This window comes from Lampetra planeri, chromosome 23 (genome assembly GCF_965212315.1).
Source record: "Lampetra planeri chromosome 23, kcLamPlan1.2.h2, whole genome shotgun sequence".
Taxonomy (NCBI): Eukaryota; Metazoa; Chordata; class Hyperoartia; order Petromyzontiformes; family Petromyzontidae; genus Lampetra; species Lampetra planeri.
This window is the reverse complement of record NC_136129.1, coordinates 4,080,984-4,101,074: the sequence shown is the minus strand read 5'-3', so window position 1 is coordinate 4,101,074 and position 20,091 is coordinate 4,080,984. Positions and strand designations below refer to the sequence as shown.

General features: G+C 51.3%; 1 protein-coding gene across 1 annotated transcript; it reads left to right on the top strand.

Annotated features, from left to right (window-relative positions):
- The first annotated feature begins 291 nt into the window (after positions 1-291).
- Positions 292-13,220, top strand: LOC144726524 (collectin-12-like). The gene is made up of 6 exons (XM_078605318.1): positions 292-1,126; positions 6,125-6,178; positions 8,201-8,326; positions 9,329-9,427; positions 10,323-11,369; positions 11,948-13,220. The coding sequence occupies exons 1-6, from the start codon at positions 1,120-1,122 to the stop codon at positions 12,421-12,423; spliced, it is 1,809 nt and encodes a 602-aa protein (XP_078461444.1). The 5' UTR covers positions 292-1,119; the 3' UTR covers positions 12,424-13,220.
- Positions 13,221-20,091: the final 6,871 nt, after the last annotated feature.

The following is a 20,091-nucleotide window of genomic DNA, read 5'->3' as shown; positions in this document are numbered from 1 at the left end:
AAAAACTATCTCCATGTCTCCCCCCCCCACATCTCTTCCTCTCTCTCTCTCTTCCTCTCTCTGCTCTGTCTCACTCCCCCACCTCTACCCCCTTCTCTCCCCCCTCTATCTTCCCCTTCTCTCTGCTCCTCCGTCTTTACACCTTCCCTCTCTTTTCCCGCGTCTTCCCCTCTCTTCTTTCTCTCTTCCATCCGCCATCTCACCCCCCAATCTCCACTCTCTCCTTCACATCTCTCCATCTCCCTCCTCTCCCCCCATCCCCAAACAACCTTTCCTGTGGCTCGACTCCCTCGCCCGCAAAAATGCGAGGTGGGGGTTGGGTTTGAATCTGCAGCCCCCCCTCATTCTCCTGCTTCTCCTCCTCCTCTGCCCCCATTCCCTCCCCCCTGCGGGAGTTGGATCCTGGCTCCCCCACCACTCATTTCCCCCCTTCTTGCCGCAGCTCGGCTGAGAAGGAGGACGGAGCAGACACTCGGCCAGTGTTGCTCCACACACCCACACACACAGACACATAGTTGCTGTGATTCCAGGGACGGGTTCCTGGAATCGAGAACCAGATCTCCCGGAGGTCCTCATCGAGAAGTTCCTGATCGAGAAGGTTCCGGCTCTAGGGGAAGGTCCGACTAAACGACAAAAGCACAACAAGATCCGGCCACATAACAAGGTCCGTGTCAAAGAGAGTGTCTGTGCAGATCTAAGAGAAAGTCTTCATCGAGAAGAAGGTCCGACTCAAACAGAAGGCCCTGCTGAAGAGAAGGACTGGCCCCAGTGCAAGGTCTGGATGTTGGATAAGGTGCTGTGAAGTATTTTGGTTCGGCTGCAAGGCGAAGTTCCAGCTACAGAAGGCCCATCCCACCAAGACGAAGAAGATCTTCATTTCAAAGAAGGTGCGGCTCCAGACACTCTTGATCCAGAAAAAGGTCCTGGTTGAGAAGCTCCTAATCGAGAAGCTTCCGACTCTAGGACAAGGTCCGACTCAACAATCTCCAGCTACGGAGGGTCCATCCATCCCCACTAAGAAGGTCCCCTTATCCAGCAGAAGACCACCTCCAGGTGGGAGTGGAGGTCTGGACCCGAGTGGCGGTGGATATCGAGGGACGGTGCGGAGCCTCCATCATGATGAGGGGTAAGGGACCTGCCTTGCAGCCACCGTCAGGGGTTAGACTCCAGGTCGGGTCAGAAGGTCGGGATCATGTACCACGAATGGGCCTCATCAGCTTCACGGAAACGCGTCATGAATTTGTGTTCTGCGTTGCGTTGTCGCGTTGAATGGGGTCCCGTGGATTAGGTGGAGTGTTCTTGCCGATAACATCCAGTAATGTGGTAGCATTTGTGCAACGAACCTGACCTCCGCTGATGAGAACACAGAATGTCAAAGGCGGTCCAGAGTTTGTGCTTGCTAAAACGAATGCTGCGGGTTTCTATCGCTATGGGCATTTAATAATAGGCGCTGATGGACTAGAATATTACTATTGATATGTGGAGCCACACAGCCGAGTTTGGCTTAATATGCATTTAGCCCTAATGCTAAGCCTGAACCCAGAAATAACCCTAGCCTAAGCAGTAGCCCTTTATTCACCACTATAATGACAATTACGGGTACTGGTCTAAACTCCTGGAGCTAACATAAATGTTAAACTAAAGTATAGCTCTAACCAGAGCAGTTCACCTAAGCCATATTCCTAACCATAGGTCGAACCCTATCACGAAACCTAACCCCTAACCCGAGCACTAAAACACACCACTATCCCTCGCGCTAAACCTAACCAATAACGTTAACCCTCATCCCTAAACCTAACACCGATGCATAATCCTAGCTTTTACCCGTAACTCTAACCTCCTGGTTATAACCCACAGACCTAGCTCTAACCCTACCTTTAGCCCTAAGCCTAAAAGTAGCCTAAACCCTAACTCTTAGCCCTATTTATAGCCCTAATCTTAACTCTAGCCCTAACCTAAGTTCCCAAACTGACTCTAGCTGTAGCTTTAACCCCTAACTCCAGCTGTAGCTTTAACCCCTAACTCTAGCTCTAACTTTAACCCCTAACTCCAGCTGTAGCTTTAACCCCTAACTCTAGCTCTAACTTTAACCCCTAACTCTAGCTCTAACTTTAACCCATAACTCTAGCTGTAACTTTAACCCCTAACTCCAGCTCTAACTTTAACCCCTAACTCTAGCTCTAACTTGAACCCCCTAACTCTAGCTCTAACTTGAACCCCTAACTCTAGCTGTAACTTTAACCCCTAACTCTAGCTGTAACTTTAACCCTTAACTCTAGCTCTAACTTTAACCCCTAACTGTAGCTGTAGCTTTAACCCCTAACTCTACCTCTAACTTTAACCCCTAACTCTAGCTGTAGCTTTAACCCCTAACTCCAGCTGTAGCTTTAACCCCTAACTCTAGCTCTAACTTTAACCCCTAACTCTAGCTCTAGCTTTAACCCCCTAACTCCAGCTCTAACTTTAACCCCTAACTCTAACTGTAACTTTAACCCCTAACTCTAGCTGTAGCTTTAACCCCCTAACTCCAGCTCTAACTTTAACCCCTAACTCTAGCTCTAACTTTAACCCCCTAACTCCAGCTCTAACTTTAACCCCTAACTCCAGCTGTAACTTTAACCCCCTAACTCTAGCTCTAACTTTAACCCGTAACTCTAGCTCTAACTTTAACCCCTAACTCCAGCTGTAGCTTTAACCCCTAACTCCAGCTCTAACTTTCACCCCTAACTCTAGCTGTAGCTTTAACCCCTAACTCTAGCTCTAACTTTAACCCCTAACTCCAGCTGTAGCTTTAACCCCTAACTCCAGCTCTAACTTTAACCCCTAACTCCAGCTGTAGCTTTAACCCCCAACTCTATCTCTAACATTAACACCTAACTCTAGCTCTAACTTTAACCCCTAACTCCAGCTCTAACTTTAACCCCCTGACTCCAGCTCTAACTTTAACCCCTAACTCTAGCTCTAACTTTAACCCCTAACTCCAGCTCTAACTTTAACCCCCTGACTCCAGCTCTAACTTTAACCCCTAACTCTAGCTGTAACTTTAACCCCTAACTCGAGCTGTAACTTTAACCCCTAACTCTAGCTCTAACTTTAACCCCTAACTCTAGCTCTGACTTTAACCCCTAACTCCAGCTGTAGCTTTAACCCCTAACTCCAGCTCTAACTTTAACCCCTAACTCTAGCTCTAACTTTAACCCCTAACTCTAGCTCTAACTTTAACCCCTAACTCTAGCTCTACCTTTAACCCCTAACTCCAGCTGTAACTTTAACCTCTAACTCTAGCTCTAACTTTAACCCCTAACTCTAGCTCTAACTTTAACCCCTAACTCCAGCTGTAGCTTTAATCCCTAACTCTAGCTCTAACTTTAACCCCTAACTCCAGCTGTAACTTTAACCCCTAACTCTAGCTCTAACTTTAACCCCTAACTCCAGCTGTAGCTTTAACCCCTAACTTCAGCTCTAACTTTAACCCCTAACTCTAGCTCTAACTTTAACCCCTAACTCCAGCTGTAGCTTTAACCCCTAACTCTAGCTCTAACTTTAACCCCTAACTCCAGCTGTAGCTTTAACCCCTAACTCCAGCTGTAGCTTTAACCCCTAACTCTAGCTCTAACTTTAACCCCTAACTCCAGCTGTAGCTTTAACCCCTAACTCCAGCTCTAACTTTAACCCCTAACTCTAGCTTTAACATTAACCCCTAACTCTAGCTCTAACTTTAACCCCTAACTCTAGCTATACTCTTTGTTTTTTTTCGGTAAAGTCACCTAGGTAAAAAATATAATAAATTAAAATGAAAACACGTAAATTAAATCACGAAGTTTCGAAGACGGTAGCTTGTGTTGCCTCCGAAACGTCGTGATTTAATTTATTTGTTTTCATTTTAATTTATTTTATATTTTTAACCCACGTGACTTTACCGAAAAAACCAAAGAGTATGGATCCTTGCAGTCACGAAAACTTCAAATCTAGAACTAACTCGAGCTGCAACTTTAGCCCTAAGGGGCCGTCCATAAATGACGTCACGCGATTTTGGACGATTTTTGACCCCCCCCCCTCGTGACACGGCGTCACAAAAAGTCAAAACCCCCCTTCAAATATGACGTCACAAAGCTCTGCCCCCCCCCCCCCCAATAAAACATGCTTCAAATCGCTTTAAACTATTGCCATTGTAGTGCGTATTTAATGTGGCGCTGCACTCTGATGTTGTATGAGAAAACATTTATTTAAAAAGTCTATTTAATTAAGTAGAACGTGTTGTCTATATTTATTTAAAGTTGCGCATTTTGATGTGACGTCACATTTCTCAACCGTACGTGACGTCATTTATGGACGGTCCCTAACTCTAACCCTAAGATAAAGGTCTAAGCTCTAACCCTAGCCCCTAACGTTACGTCACGGCTCCCGAATGGTGAATTCGAAGCCCAGTTAACACGAATAGGGAATCGAAAAGCGATCGTGGATCGTCAATCGATTCCGTTGTTTGAATCGCCGCGATGACCACGGCGGGCGGTGACGTTGCGAGGAATCGATTCCGGCACCGCGGAGCGCGTGGGGGCCCCGTGGTCACGTGGTCGCCGGGGCCGGGACACGTGCGCGCCAGCTGTGCGCACCGGAGCGGGGGAGGGGCAGGAGGGTTGCAAGCTACACACACGTGTACACCTGCACACACGTGTACACCTGCACACACGTGTACACCTGCACACACGTGTACACCTGCACACACGTGTACACATGCACACACGTGTACACATGCACCTACACACACGTGTACATCTACACACACGTGTACACACGTGTATACCTACACACACGTGTACACATGCACACACGTGTACACCTGCACACACGTGTACACCTGCACACACGTGTATACCTACACACACGTGTATACCTGCACACACGTGTACACATCCACACACGTGTACACCTGCACACACGTGTACACATGCACACACGTGTACACATGCACACACGTGTACACATGCACCTACACACACGTGTACATCTACACACACGTGTACACACGTGTATACCTACACACACGTGTACACATGCACACACGTGTACACCTACACACACCGACACACACGTGTACACCTACACACATGTGTACACCTGCTCACACGTGTACACATGCACACACGTGTACACATGCACACACGTGTACACCTACACACACGTGTACACATGCACACACGTGTACACCTGCACACACGTGTACACATGCACACACGTGTACACCTACACACACCTACACACACGTGTACACCTGCACACACGTGTACACATGCATACACGTGTACACATGCACATGCACACACGTGTACACATGCACACACGTGTACACCTGCACACACGTGTACACCTGCACATGCACACACGTGTACACCTGCACACACGTGTACACCTACACACACGTGTACACATGCACACACGTGTATAGCTACACATGCCATAACGCAAGCAGCCGTCCTCAGGTGACCTGTTCTTCACCTGAGGACGGCTGCTTGCGTTGTGGCCGAAACGTCGTGAGAATAATTGTATAATGTTTTATTTTTATTATTTTATTATTTCCCTTCTACGTGACTTTACCGAAAGAACCAAGAAGATGCATCCCTGCAGTCACGAAAGCTTTACATCGAAATTTAAGGCGTTATGTATTGCAGCTATAGCCGTAATGACCCTTACAGGCCGGCAGGTGTCACCCTGTCATTACACGTGTAATATACCTGTCACTATGCACGTGTATACTTTCATATCTCAGAACACGTGTAGACCTCTGTATCTCTATACATGCATGTACCTCTATCACACTACACATGATGTGTATATATATTGAACCTCTTTCGCACCGTACGTAGCCAACCGCGCTAATCGGCGGTGCGGGGGAAGAACAAAGAACACAAAAAGCGGTTCAGTGTGCAAACCTACTTGTTGCTGCTGCTCATGGATAGGTCAGGCAACAATGGCTGTCTCTTTGCGAGCCCCTGATCTCTCCCAACTGCCTGACCCCCTGACCCCGTGTCCCTTGCCCCCCCCCCCCTCTACCTGCCCCCCTCCAACCACTGACCCCCCCCCCCCCACCCTCGCTGTGACATTGTCGGCTCTTCCGCCTGTGCAGACGGAGACGCGGGCGACGAGGACGATGCCTCATCCTTCGGGTACAAGCGTTTTGGTACGAGCGGCACCGAGGACACGCAGCGACATCATCGCCAACATCATCTTCATCAGCAGCAGCAGCAACATCATCATCATTCACGGCAGCGGCAACATCATTCGTAGCATCAGAAGCGCCATCACTATCATCGTCATCAGTAGCGTCGTTAGCAGCAGCATAAACATCTCCGTGATCATCCAACAGCAGCAGCATCAGCGAGCATTCTCGGCATCATCATGTTCACGAACAGCAGCTGAAGCATCAGCATCATCATAAGTAGCAGCATCATCGTCATTAACATCAGATCCTCTTCATCCACCTCATCATCAGCACCCACATCATCATCACCATCATCTCATCATCCTCTTCATCATCAGCAGTAATAGCAGCATCATCCCACCATGATGATGATAATTCCCATCATTATCATCACACGTGGCCTCGTGGGGACGCATTCACTGCTTATTGCAGAGGTTCACAGTTCGAATCTAGCAGCCGCCCTGGTTAATACTGCAGGTGCATAGACCGTACATATACTACAGACGTTAAAGATCCCCTGACGTCATTCGCAAGAGTAGTCCGTTGTGTGCCGGCGTCACGGTCTAAATTTGGCAAAATCTTTCAAACGTACCCACAGATTACTCGGTTGCATTCGACCTATCGATCATCCCCCCCCCATTCCCCCCCAGTGCAAAAACTTGTCAGGACGCTCCTGAAAAAGAGTCACGTGAGAAGGTGACGACGTACACCCTTTGAATAAACAATTCAACTTGTAACGAACGCGCCACCATTGCACGGCCTTCGCTCGCTCTCGTCGAGAGAGAAAGACTCGACAGGCACCAGGACGAGAAACCAAAGGCGAGGAGCGGGAAAGGCAGCAGCCACGCAATGAGCCGCCGCCACAACAAATTGCCCAAGCTCTGCGTTCCTCCATGTATATTAAGGTGTCACCCATCAGTTACTGAGCGTTCACACGCAGGAGGAAACTTGAGCGCTCGGACAAGAACCCACACATGCGAGATCGGAACCCTAAACAAGCATAATGCATCATGAAATAAACATAATAGGGTTTTTTTCCCTTTTTTCTGGCAACAAAACTGAAACCTTTTTACAAGGATTCATGTCTGCATTAACCACAATACTTGCAGTCAAAATGCAAACAAAAAACATACTATGATAGCCGTCCCTGGTGTGGACCAATCAGTTTCAAGGACAATGCATATATTATCAGAGTGTGTTTTTTGTTTGCATTTGTGGTTAATGCAGACATGAATCCTTGTAAAAAGGTGTCAGTTTTGTTGCTAGAAAAAAGGGGAAAAACCCCCTATTATTATATTTTGGTACTGGCAAAGGAGGTCTAATGATGATGATAAATAAACATCACTCCCCCACCACCACCACCAACATCATCATCTACACCCCCGTCACCCCAGCTGTGTGCGCGCAATTTTTTTCCCATCTGCTGCAGGTGTAGAGGTGTTACGGGAGGGCGAACAAACAGACCAGGGGTGGTTATGCCCGCACGCGAAAGGATGCTTACATTCACGTCCGCATCGTTTAGCCTGGGGGGCTGAAACGGCGTTGTAATCCCCACCCCTCGGGGGGGGAGTTGCTATATAAGGCGGTGAGCCGGTGGGCTCGGGGTTCAGTGTTTAGCTTAAGCCAGTGAAGAAGGAAGACCGGCTAGATAGGCCCTGGGACTCCCCTGGATCGCCATCCTTCTAAGGACCGACCAGGGCAAGCCAGTGGCGTGGCCCCGAGAGCCCAGAGCCGATGTTCTTGAAAGAGCCGGTCTGGGGACTCAGGGTGCCGTGATCCCAGCTTGGCCAGAGCTGGATCAGCTAGCCTCCCCTAGCTCTCGAGTGGAGGACCTGGGAGTAGGCTAGCCGGGATAGAGATAGTGGGATCTCCCTGTTAGACGGGTGAAGGGGCCGTTACCCCTTAGAGTGTTGTATACCTTGGCCTGTATAGAGTGTAACGGTTAATAAATAAGTGTGCCTCCGACTACGTCGTCCAAGTCTCTTTGAACCTACTACACAGGTATCCAAGAAGCGCGTGGATGCTGTGGCCGGCACCACGACCCCTGGGTGCTGAAGAGCGCCGTGGTGCTGCTCTACGTGGTGTGCGCCGCCCTGGCCGTCACGCTCGCCGCGCTCGGCTCCATTGGTACGCCGCCAACACCACCCGCGCTACCGCTGACACAGTCCGAACACTAACACAGGCCTGCCGCTAGCCCCATCATCCAAACACTGACACCTGGCACAGGCCTGCCGCTAGCCCCATCATCCAAACACTGACACCTGGCACAGGCCTGCCGCTAGCCCCATCATCCAAACACTGACACCTGGCACAGGCCTGCCGCTAGCCCCATCGTCCAAACACTGACACCTGGCACAGGCCTGCCGCTAGCCCCATCGTCACTCGTACAACTGTAATGTGAGGACATATCCGGGTTGCTGTTGAATTACACCTCGTACGATGATTGGCTCTGCCGGTGCTGGCCCATAGCCAATAGGGAGAAGTCTAGGGGCGTGGCCCTGAATTAATGGGAAGGTGACATCTGTAAGTAGAGGATTGGTTCTGCTGGCTTTAGCCACAGCCAATGGGGGGACGAGTCAGGGGCGTGGTCCTGGAAGCGTACCATGGAGTCTAGAAGATTCCATAGAGGCTAACCAGGATTGGTGGAAAGGTACCACGTGACCCAGGTATTAAAAGTGATGGAGACGAACAACACGTGGTCAGATCTGGAACGAACGGAGGGTGAGGCCACGCTGGAGCGGGGTCCAGGCTGCCACGTGGCCGTGCGTGTCTCTCTCTCTCCCTCTTACGCTGTCTGTCAGCAGTGTGAAGCAGTAAGATGGGAGTGTTGTGAACGAAAGACAAATAAAGACCGGATTCCAGAAGTCGCTTCCACGACCTTTATTATACAACACCGGCCCTTAACCCTAACGCTGCGGCAACAGTTGACTTTATACCACGAGTCCCTAACCCTATTGCTCCAGGAACTATTACAGGAGGACGACGTAACACAAGACTTGTCAACACCGTTCATGTCAGAGGCCTACCGATTGATTCTACCACGAATACTTATATCCGTTTTCTTCTTCTGTATTCTCCTGTGTCCGTGTCCGTCTGTCTGTCCGTCCCGTGCCCGTCCCGTGCCTGCAGCCATGGCCAAGATGGACCTGCTGGAGAGAGACATCCTCTCGGTGCAAACAAACTACACGGCCAAACTCGCCAGCGTGGAGTCCAGCCTGAGAGACGCAGGTGAGACACGGCGAGACGGGAGCGGGAGGCACAACGTGAGATGGGGATGAGACAGAGGGAGACAGGGGGCAGACATGGGAGGACACATGGGTAGGCCTCGGCAAGGTAAGGTCAATTACCCTTTTTACCGGGTAAAAGGGGTAAAGGTAAAGGTGTCGACATGCCGAGGGGTAAGGTAAAGGGTAGGGTAAAGGTAGCGCGGAAGAATTACCCGGTGAATACCTTGTTTACCACTCACTAAAAGCTCCGTGGCGCAGTCCGAGGCCTCCATTTTTAATTGCAATCATCGAGAGCATTCTATATTAATAAAGCGCTCTACAGAGCATTTACCTGTTATAAACCTTTTCATGTGTAGTACCCCAGTAATTACCCTGTAATACGGTCATTTGTATGGGGTAAGGGTTAAAGGTAGGGTAAAGGTAGGCTCGTTGTTTTTACCTTACCTTGACGAGGCCTACACATGGGGGATACAGGGTGAGGCACAGGTGAGATGGGGATGAGACAGAGGGAGACAGGGGACAGACGTGGGAAGACACGTGGGGGATACAGGGGGAGGGACAGGGGATATAATAGAGGAGACAGGATACAGGGAGGTTAAGAGGTCGGCCTCATGGCTGCAGCAGATCGACGTTGACTGTCAAGGGGCTCTCTCACGGGGGCTTTTCCAGGAGGGACCCCTAGGAAGGGGGCTCGCTTGAGGTTTTTTCCAGCAGGGGCCCGAGGGGTTTTGTGCCTGAGGGTGAATGCTGCCACGCGCCGTCTCGTCGTACGCTCCCATGCTCGACTCGGCACTCGCGCCGCCCGGCTGAGATGGACGACATCTCCCACCCGCGCCTCTCTCGCTCGTGTCCCCCCCCCCCCCCGCCGTCTCTGCCTCCCTCTCGGCCGTGCGCAGACGAGCAGTCCACCTGGCACAACCGCTCCACCTCATCGGCCATCGCGTCCCTGCGCCACGAGATGTGGGAACTGCAGAGCGACGCGCGGCACGCGCTGGCGGCCACAGAGGCGCAGGCCCACGCGCTGGCGCTGGCCGACGCCTCCCAGCGCTCGACCGCCGTGGCCCTGGGCGCCGCCCGCTCCGACGCCGACTCGGCGCGCTCGCTGCTGCTGGCGCTCGACCGCACGCTGGAGGAGCGGCGCTCGGGCGACGCCGCCCTGCGCGCCGCCGTCGGCGCCCTCGAGGACTCGGTGGCCCGCGCCGCCGCCGCCCACGCCGCCCACAACGTCACGCTGCGCCGCCTCGACGCCGAGCTGCGGCGCCAGGCGGCGCTGACCGCGGCGGCGCAGGCGGCGGCCGCCCGCCTCGGCTGGGACGCGGACGGCGCGCGGGGCCGGCTGCGCAACCTCAGCCGCCTGCTGGAGCGCGGCGCCGCCGGCGAGGGCGAGCTGCGCGGCGCCGTCGCGGGCCTCCGGGCCGCTTCGGCGCAGGCGGCGCAGCTGCTGCGGCGCTCGGAGGAGGCGACGGGCGACGCGAGGGCGCAGGCGGCGGAGCTGGGCGGGGAGCTCGCCAACGTCAGCGCCGAGTGCGCCGCGCGGGACGACGCGCTGCTCGAGCTGGGCGAGCGGCTGCGGCGCGCCGAGGCGCTGGCGGCGTCCCGGCTGGAGGCGCTGGACGGGCGAGTGGACGCGCGCGAGGCCGAGCTGGGCGCCGTTCGTGGCGCCGTCAACGGCACGGATCGGCACCTGCGCGGCGTCGCCGCGTACCTGGGGCAGGTGCGGGAGGCATGCGGGGGGCGCTCGGAGCCGCGGGCGGAGGAGCTGGCGCTGGTGAACGAGACGCTGGCAAGGCTGCGCGACGACGCGGCGGCGCTGCTCGCGGCGCACGGCGACCTGCAGCGCCGCCTCGACGTGGAGGTGGCGAACCTCTCGGTGGTGGTGGAGGAGCTGCGCCGGGTGGACGTCTACCACGACCAACTCTACCGCAACCTCACGCTGCTGCAGGGTGAGCATGGGCAGCTGTGGTGGCAGCGGGGCAGGTGCGGCCGGACTGGATTGCATCGAACACGGGAATGGACTAACACGGATGACTGGACGGACTGCGTGATATGACCGGATGGGAGGGAACGGAAGACTGGCCTGGACATTAACCTTGAGTCTGATTGCCTCCTCCACATCAGGTGATAATGTGCACATATTTACCAGGCCGTGATGGTGAGCCATCCAGTACTCATCTCGACTGCATACTCTCAATAGTGCTAGATCAGTGCTCTGACACAGCCATTATGAACCCCTTTGAGAAACCCCCAGACGGAGCTGTGGAGCCCAGAATCCAATGGGTACAGAGTCGTCGGGTGGGGTGAAGGTTCAGGTGATACACTGGCGGAGCATCAGGAGGTCGAGTTGGGAGTTCAGTGGGGTCCGGAGATCGAGTTCCATTCAACAAGTCATGTCGGTGTTAGATTCAAGGATTGGGTTTTTCTCGCAAGATCTCATCAGTTCCGATACAACCAACCTTAACCCCTCTCCCCTTGTCATACCCCCCGCCCCGCCTTCTTCCCCCACGCCACGTGCTGCCTGCAGGTCCCGCGGGCCCCAAGGGGGATGCCGGCATCAGGGGCCCACCGGGAAGCCCGGGCCCCAAAGGCGACAAGGGCGACGCAGGCAACGACGGGCCGGCGGGCCCGTCGGGCGAGCCCGGCAGGCCCGGCGACCAAGGCCCGCCGGGGGAGAAGGGCAAGCAGGGCCCCAAGGGGGCTCCGGGCCTGACGGGCTCCAAGGGCAGCCTGGCCCGACAGGGCCCACCCGGAAGCCCCGGGATCAAGGGGGACCCCGGGGAGCAGGGCCCGCCGGGCCCCGCGGGGGACGAGGGTCCGGCGGGGCCGCCGGGGCCGGCCGGGCCCGTGGGGGCCGCTGGGCCGCCCGGCCCGGAGGGGCCGCCGGGGAACTTCGGGCTGCCGGGCGAAAGGGGCCTCGCCGGGATGCCGGGGACCCCGGGGCCGCCCGGCGAGCCGGGGCCCGTGGGGCCGCCGGGCGGCAGCAGGGCCGGCCCCTCGTAGGAGCCGCACGGGGGCCTGCGGACGTGTCTGTCAGGTAGCGAGGATCACGATCACAAACACTACCGCAGGGGACACGGTGGGTCAGGCAGTTGGGGGACAGCAGAGGCTCGCAAAGAGACGGCCATCGTTCCCTGACCCATACATGCACAGCGACAATTAGGTATGCACATGTGAAGTGTGACAGGTACATGCATGTATGGAGATAGAGGTCCATACATGTGCTGATACATGCAGGTAATACACACGCCGAGTGACACGTGCAGAGGTGTGGACTCGAGTCATGTGACTTGGACTCGAGTCAGACTCGAGTCATGAATTTGATGACTTGCGACTCGACTTGGACTTGCATAACAATGACTTTGTCCCACCTCTGGACACGTGTATATACATGTGTATATGTCTATCCCCCGCACCTCCGATTAGCACGGTTGCCGACGTACGGCGCGAAAGAAGTTGAACATACATCGGCGTATGATGCAGGTCCCAGGTAATAATCCAACTACGACTCACGACGCGTACGGCAGGTCGCCACAGAGCGTGCGGTACACGGGTACGCGACGAGATTCGACAGAGGTGCGAGCAAAGTGAAATGCACCATAGTCTTTGGTTCTTTCGGTAAAGTCACGTAGGTGAAAATAAAATAAAAATAAATAAAATACAAAATAAAAATAAAATAACTCAATTAAATCACGACGTTTCGGAAGCAACACAAGCCTCCGTCATCAGGTGGGGACAGCCACAGCAAGAAATAATTTGCTGGAGTGGACAAAAGCTGCTCGTAACAAGAAATTATATAAGGCAAGAGGGGGGGGGGGGTGAGACAGGGGGGCGGGGGAGGGTGTGGAGTACATCAGAAACCACAGAGTATGGATCCTTGCAGTCACGAAAACTTCAAATCTCGAATGAAATGCACCGGTCCACAGAGTCGCACGATGTGGGCGCGTGTGATGATGAGGCAGGGGAGCTGCAGCGCACATTCCACGTGAACCCTTCCCCAGTAGCTACGAAAACATAGATAGAGATCCGCCACCCGTGTAGCCTGAACAGACTGTTGGGGCAAGTGCTGCTAGCGAGTAGCACCACCCTATGAAGGCCGGCACGCCACGAAGAGGGAGTTGGTGACCAGTAAAGGTTCTAGATTTGAAGCTTTCGTGACTGCGAGGATTCATACCCTTAGTTTTTTCGGTCATGTCACGTAGGTAAAAAAATTAAATTAAAATGAATAAAAATAAAATAATAAAAAATCACGACGTTTCGGAGGCAACACAAGTCTCCGTCATCAGGTGGGACCGTGACTTTACCGAAAAAACTACGAGTATGAACCAGTAAAGGTGCTCGGCCGCCTTTGTCTCCCCAGCGTGGCGACGTTTACTACACGCCGCACCAGGAGCGGTTCAGATAATCGTCACTGCTGTTACGCCATGAACGGAAATCGAACTCTTACACTACCCGCTACACTACCCGCTACACTACCCGCTACACTACCCGCTACACTACCCGCTACACTACCCGCTACACTACCCGCTACACTACCCGCTACAACTACCCGCTACACTACCCGCTACACTACCCGCTACACTACCCGCTACACTACCCGCTACACTACCCGCTACACTACCGCTCCCCTTAATACCAACACCACGACCCCGCCATTCGCCACGAAGTGACGGTGACTTCACCAAGGCGTCTGTGCCAGGCCAGGTGCACTTTGAGACCACGTGAAGTAGATAAAGATAAAGATCCCCCGTATAGCCTGCACAGACTGTAGGGGCAAGTGCTGTTAGCGAGCACCTATGAAGGCCAGAACGGTACACGAGGGGGTGGGTGGCCAGCACCACGCCCGGTGAAGTACATACACACACACACAAACACACATACGTCGCTTGTTATAGGTACGGAGGGATATACAGGTGCGCGCGCGTGACTCTCTGGCACTTTTGGACACGTTTTGTGGACAGATTAAATTCGCAGCCGACACGGCAGAGGTGGCTGACACAGCGAGCTCTCAAGGGGAACCGTCGCGATCCACCACCAGAAAGGGGCCGTCCATAAATGACGTCACGCACCTGGGGGGGGGGGGGTGGTGAGAAATGTGACGTCACATCAAAATGCGCAACTTTAAATAAATATAGACGACACGTTCTACTTTTTAATAAACGTTTTCTCCTACATCAGAGTGCAGCGCCATATTAAATACGCACTACAATGACAATAGTTTAAAGCGATTTGAAGCATGTTTTATTTTTGGGGGGTGGTGGGGGGCAGAGCTTTGTGACGTCATATTTGAGGGGGGGGGGGGTCTGACTTTTTGTGACGTGTGACGAAGGGTGGGGGGGGGGTAAAAAATTGTCCAAAATCGCGTGACGTCATTTATGGGCGGCCCCAAAGCTACCGCTAAACAATCACCGGCGATGGATGTAACTCTGTAACATTGCACGACAGACATGTCAAGTACTAACGCCATTTATCCCCACATATATATAAAAGGCAAAGTTGTGAATATGTGTGTCTGTTCAAAATGTTTAGCGTACTTCCCGACATGCAACAAACAGGATATTTGCCATGTGGGTACTTTCCAGACTGTACACCATGCAAACATTATGAAAATACACTTTTGATTTTTTTGGGGGGGTGAGGGGGGGGAGAGCTCAATAATGCATTGATTATTTGCACGGCAAGTGAGCTGTGACGTCACATCTGTCACGTGACCCGCGCACGTGGAAGCGTAACGCATTGTAGTGTAGTGGTTAGCGCTACGCCGCGCTACGAACCCGGCGACCCGAGTTCGATTCCCGCTCACGGCCACCACCGGTGACGATTATTTGAACCGCTCCTGGGCCCTCCCCTAGGTCGACGCAGCCTCAAACGAGTAACTGCTGTGGTGTGAACATCGCCACTGGGGGGGACAAAGGCGGCCGGGCGTTGTGAATCCAAGTCCCGGGCGAAGCCGGGTAGCTACAGCTAGTAGGTAATAAAAGTTACAACTTAACGCGCAGTGGTTCTCAGCCGGTGGTACGTGTGGTGATTTATAAAGGTGTGAAATTACATCATGCGTGAGAAGCATTGGTGAATAATCACACATGAATCTGCCAATATAAATTAACTACGGTAAAAAACATTTTTTTTTATCCAAATGGTAACCTAGAACCATTTAAAATACCTTTCTAAACCCATTGTGGTTTCCAAGATCTTAAAAAAATATTCTCTTGCAGTTACGAGATAGTTAGGATGCTTCGCAATAATGGACAATTGTTTAAACTACTTGATGTTCATTATTCGAACATTTATTTAGCATGACCATGTTGGGTCAGGCAAACTAAATTCAACAAGGGGGGAGGTAACAGTCGCCAAAAGAAACAGGTTTGAGAACCACTGGCTTCACGGATGTGTCCTTTCGTCGGGAATTTCCATTTGCCATCAGGCGCATCAATAACACTGGTCAACACACTTTTTCTGGCAATTTTGGGGTGCTGATTCCAAATCTGGCATCGGTTTTTGTCTATCACATCAGGTTTTTGAGATATCAAATATTGCATTTTCAATAAAAACTGCAGAAGAAAAATATTAAATAAATGTGGATATCTACATAAAATGATATTATAAACACACTATCCTAAAAATACAGCACCATATTTTAACACTAAAGCAGTCACTGACTCGCAACAACTTGCAATCATAAGTGACAGAGTTAATTTCGGGTAAAATCAATGAAAATGGGGTATGCCGATAGCATAAAATGAGATGTGATAGAGCAAATCTGAGATCAGATTTGGAATCAGCACCCTGAAATTAGTCTAGAACAGCTGCAAAAGTCCAGGCCAAAAAAAATGTTTTTTTTTGTTGACCAGTGTTATTTGTGTCGACTTATGGCGGCGTTCTGATTTGTCCTGAGATCCACAAACAAAATCTCTTTGCCATCCACGAATTGGCCACCGCTGATTCTAGATTTGAAGCTTTCGTGACTGCAGGGATTCCATACTCTTAGGTTTCATCGGTAAAGTCACGGAGGTAAAAAAATAATAAAATAAAAATAAATGAAAATAACTCAATTAAATCACGTCTGCAGGTGGTGTATCAGTAAATTTAGCTGTGACGGTCCCACCTGAAGACGGAGTCTTGTATTGCCTCCGAAACGTCGTGATTTAATTGAGTTATTTTAATGTATTATTATTTTATAAGTTTTTTACCTACGTGACTTTATCGAAAAAACCTAAGAGTATGTATGGCCACCGCTGGATCGAGGCTGGAGGTCGTTAGCAGTGGATAGAGCATGGCTCGTGAGGATGATGATGGTTGTAGTTGTGGTGAGGCCCGGTCCCCCGCCATGGTGCACGGCCCCTCCCAGGAGGAGACGGAGCAAGAGATGCTCCACGGTGCGTGTCTCACCGCAGTCACACGCGGGGGCCTCGCGGTCGCTCGAGGGAGCCTCGCTCCTCCCACTTGGTGACTTGTGAGTGTGTGAGTGCGTGAGTGAGTGTGTGAGTGTGTGTATGAGTGTGTGAGTATGTGTGTGTGAGTATGTGTGTGTGAGTGAGTGTGTGAGTGTATGAGTGAGTGTGTATGAGTGTGTGTGAGTGTGTGTGTATGTGTGTGAGTGAGTGTGTGAGTGAGTGTGTGTGTGAGTGTGTGTGTGAGCGAGTGTGTGAGTGTATGAGTGAGTGTGTATGAGTGTGTGTGAGTGTGTGAGTGAGTGCGTGTGTGAGTGAGTGCGTGTGTGAGTGTGTGTGTGAGCGAGTGTGTGAGTGTGTGTGTGAGCGAGTGTGTGAGTGAGTGTGTGTGAGTGTGTGCGTGTGTGTGTGTGCGAGTGAGTGTGTGAGTGGATGCGTGAGTGTGAGTGGATGCATGTGTGTGTGAGTGAGTGTGTGTGTGAGTGGATGCGTGCGTGTGTGAGTGTGGCCGGGTGCGGTCCTGGCCACCCACCCCCTCGTGTGCCGTGCCGGCCTTCTTCACACGTGCTACTCGCTAACAGCACTTGGATGACGAAGTGGGAGGGTGAGCCGCTAGAGTAGCCCCACTCCCGTATGTTGGCTTCTGACCCACAAGCGCCCACTCGGCATGCAATTTTGACCTTTCTAGATCGATCGATCTTTCTAAGTTTGTATGTGTACATCGATATATTGGTGTAGCCAGGGCTTACATTCTCATTTTATATTTCCCAGGCGACTGGTAGAACTAGAGAAACGCACGTGACGAGTAGCCACAGACATATATTGAGACGTGTATACTGGATGTGATGTGCCGGGTGAGCAAATATTTTCCGGGTTTCGGATCCCGGACAGACCCGGCTGAAATGAAGGCCCCGGATTGTCCACAATAATCACGATAAAAGGTGACACATTCACGCACAGGTTCTACTTGTGCACAAATCTCAACACAGTCGTCAACAAACGCCGTGGCCTTAATACAAAAACGTATCGGAAAACTATATACAAGAGGTGACGTTTCGGGCTATGGGCCTTCTTCATTGCACATGACTGACGAAGGGCCATTTCCCGAAACGTCACCCATTACATATATTATTATTGATGAATGTGTTGTTAACTGTGCACCACTGCCACCAATTCAGCTGCAACAATCATCACCAATTTGATCGACGAATGCGCGTGCGTGTTTTGCCAAGTAACTATATACATATTTCTGTACATGTGTACACTACAAGTGAAACGTACCCACACAGTGATGTCGTCACCACTCGGGGGTATATATATATACAAATGATACGTTCTACAACCTGTGCACATATACACAAGAAAAATTATACGGTTCTCGCCAGACATAATCACACGTTTGGCAGGTGGATGTATACATACATTTGTGATGGCGTAGGAGGCTCACGCCAAGTTTATTTGGGGATAAAAATTGAAAATTAATAAAAGTAAAATAAAATAAAAAATCACGACGTTTCGGAGGCAACACAAGCTTCCGTCTTCGGGTGGAACCGTCACAGCCCGACAGCTGTATCAAGTAAAAATGTAAAAAAGTAAAAAAAAATAAACATTTTTACTTGATACAGCTGTCGGGCTGTGACGGTTCCACCTGAAGACGGAAGCTTGTGTTGCCTCCGAAACGTCGTGATTTTTTATTTTTATTTTATTAATTTTAATTTTTTTACCTACGTGACTTTACCGAAAAAACCTAAGAATATGAATCCTTGCAGTCACGAAAGCTTCAAATCTAGAATTTATTTGGGGGCTTACGCCTAACAAGGGACGCCCTCGAATCTACTCCCCAGGGGACAGGGTTCTGACGTCACCGTCCCACAGGGCCTCCCCCCGACGTCACTCCCCGTGACGTCACTCACTCCTCTACACATACACACACGCACGCTGCAACAGGTGTAGTAATATACCTGCAAATGCATTCTCTCCGATGCATCGGCTACTATTGGTAGGTAGCTACATATGTAATTACTGTATTTTTGTACGCATATACTGTGCACTAAGAGGTGTCATCTGCACGCACGTGTGAACGGTCTGGTACACTTTTGACAGGTGACAATATCCATACTCGTTGGCTCTTTCGGTAAAGTCACGTAGGTATAAAATAAAATCAATAAAATCACGACGTTTCGATCGCAACACAAGCAGTCATCCCACCCGATGATGAACCAAAGAGTACGGATTCCTGCAGTCACGAAAACTTCAAATCTAGATAGGTGAGAATATCGTATATATTGAGAGGAAGTGGTGATACTGCTGGTCTGCATGCGCGTTTGGGTCACAGCTGTGCCCCCAAGGAGTGTTAAAGCGCAGACCGAGACCTCAACACCCACGCTAGAGTCTAGACCGATAACTCAACCCACTCTGCAGCCTAGCCACACACAACTCATCGCTTTTATTCATTCTAGATTTGAAGCTTTCGTGACTGCAAGGATTCATGCTCTTAGGTTTTTTCGGTAAAGTCACGTAGGTAAAAATAAATAATAATAAAAAGAATGAAAATATTAATAGAAATAAAAAAATGTGCTTTCTTATTTTATTTCTATTATTATTTCAATTATTTGGATTATTTATTTTTACCTACGTGACTTCAAACACTCTCTAACCCAGAGCGAGAACACGACATCCACTCGATAACCCAGGCCTTACCCACTCTCTCGCCCTGACCGAGAACTCACAACACCCGCTCTGGAATTGTCCAAACATCCAACGGTGGCAGGAAACCTCCTGAAACCACGAGTCTCGGGACGACGTCACCTTCAAGTACCCCCCCCCCCCACCCCGAACGTTGCGCGCACGTTGTTTCACGTGGGTACACGCAGACAGCTACGATATCGATGTCTTCTTCACGTTTGTGATGCTGGTGCTTTTTTTTATTTGGTACGATAAATAAAGCCTACGGATAATGTTCAGTGCCTGCCGAGTGCGCCAAATGTGTCCCGTCCGCTCTCGTGTCGTTTCGCCGGCTTTCGTGAGACCGGTGAAAAAAAATATCTTGCTGTGGTTTTTACACCTGACGACGATTGCTTGTGTTGCAATCGAAACGTCGTGACTTATTTGTCTACCTACGTGACTTTACCGAAAGAACCAGAGTATGGATCCCTGCAGTCACGAAAATTTAAAGTCTAGATTCATAATGGTGCTGGAGAGGATTAATGCCCACTTAAGTGTACGACGTGAATATTCAGGGGGCTTAAAAAAATGTGAACACTTCGGAGAATTTGACCAC

Coding starts and splice junctions, on each gene's coding strand:
- LOC144726524 (XM_078605318.1), top strand. Junction 8,327..9,328: donor CGCCGCGCTCGGCTCCATTG/GTACGCCGCCAA, acceptor CCGTGCCTGCAG/CCATGGCCAAGATGGACCTG. Junction 11,370..11,947: donor CAACCTCACGCTGCTGCAGG/GTGAGCATGGGC, acceptor TGCTGCCTGCAG/GTCCCGCGGGCCCCAAGGGG.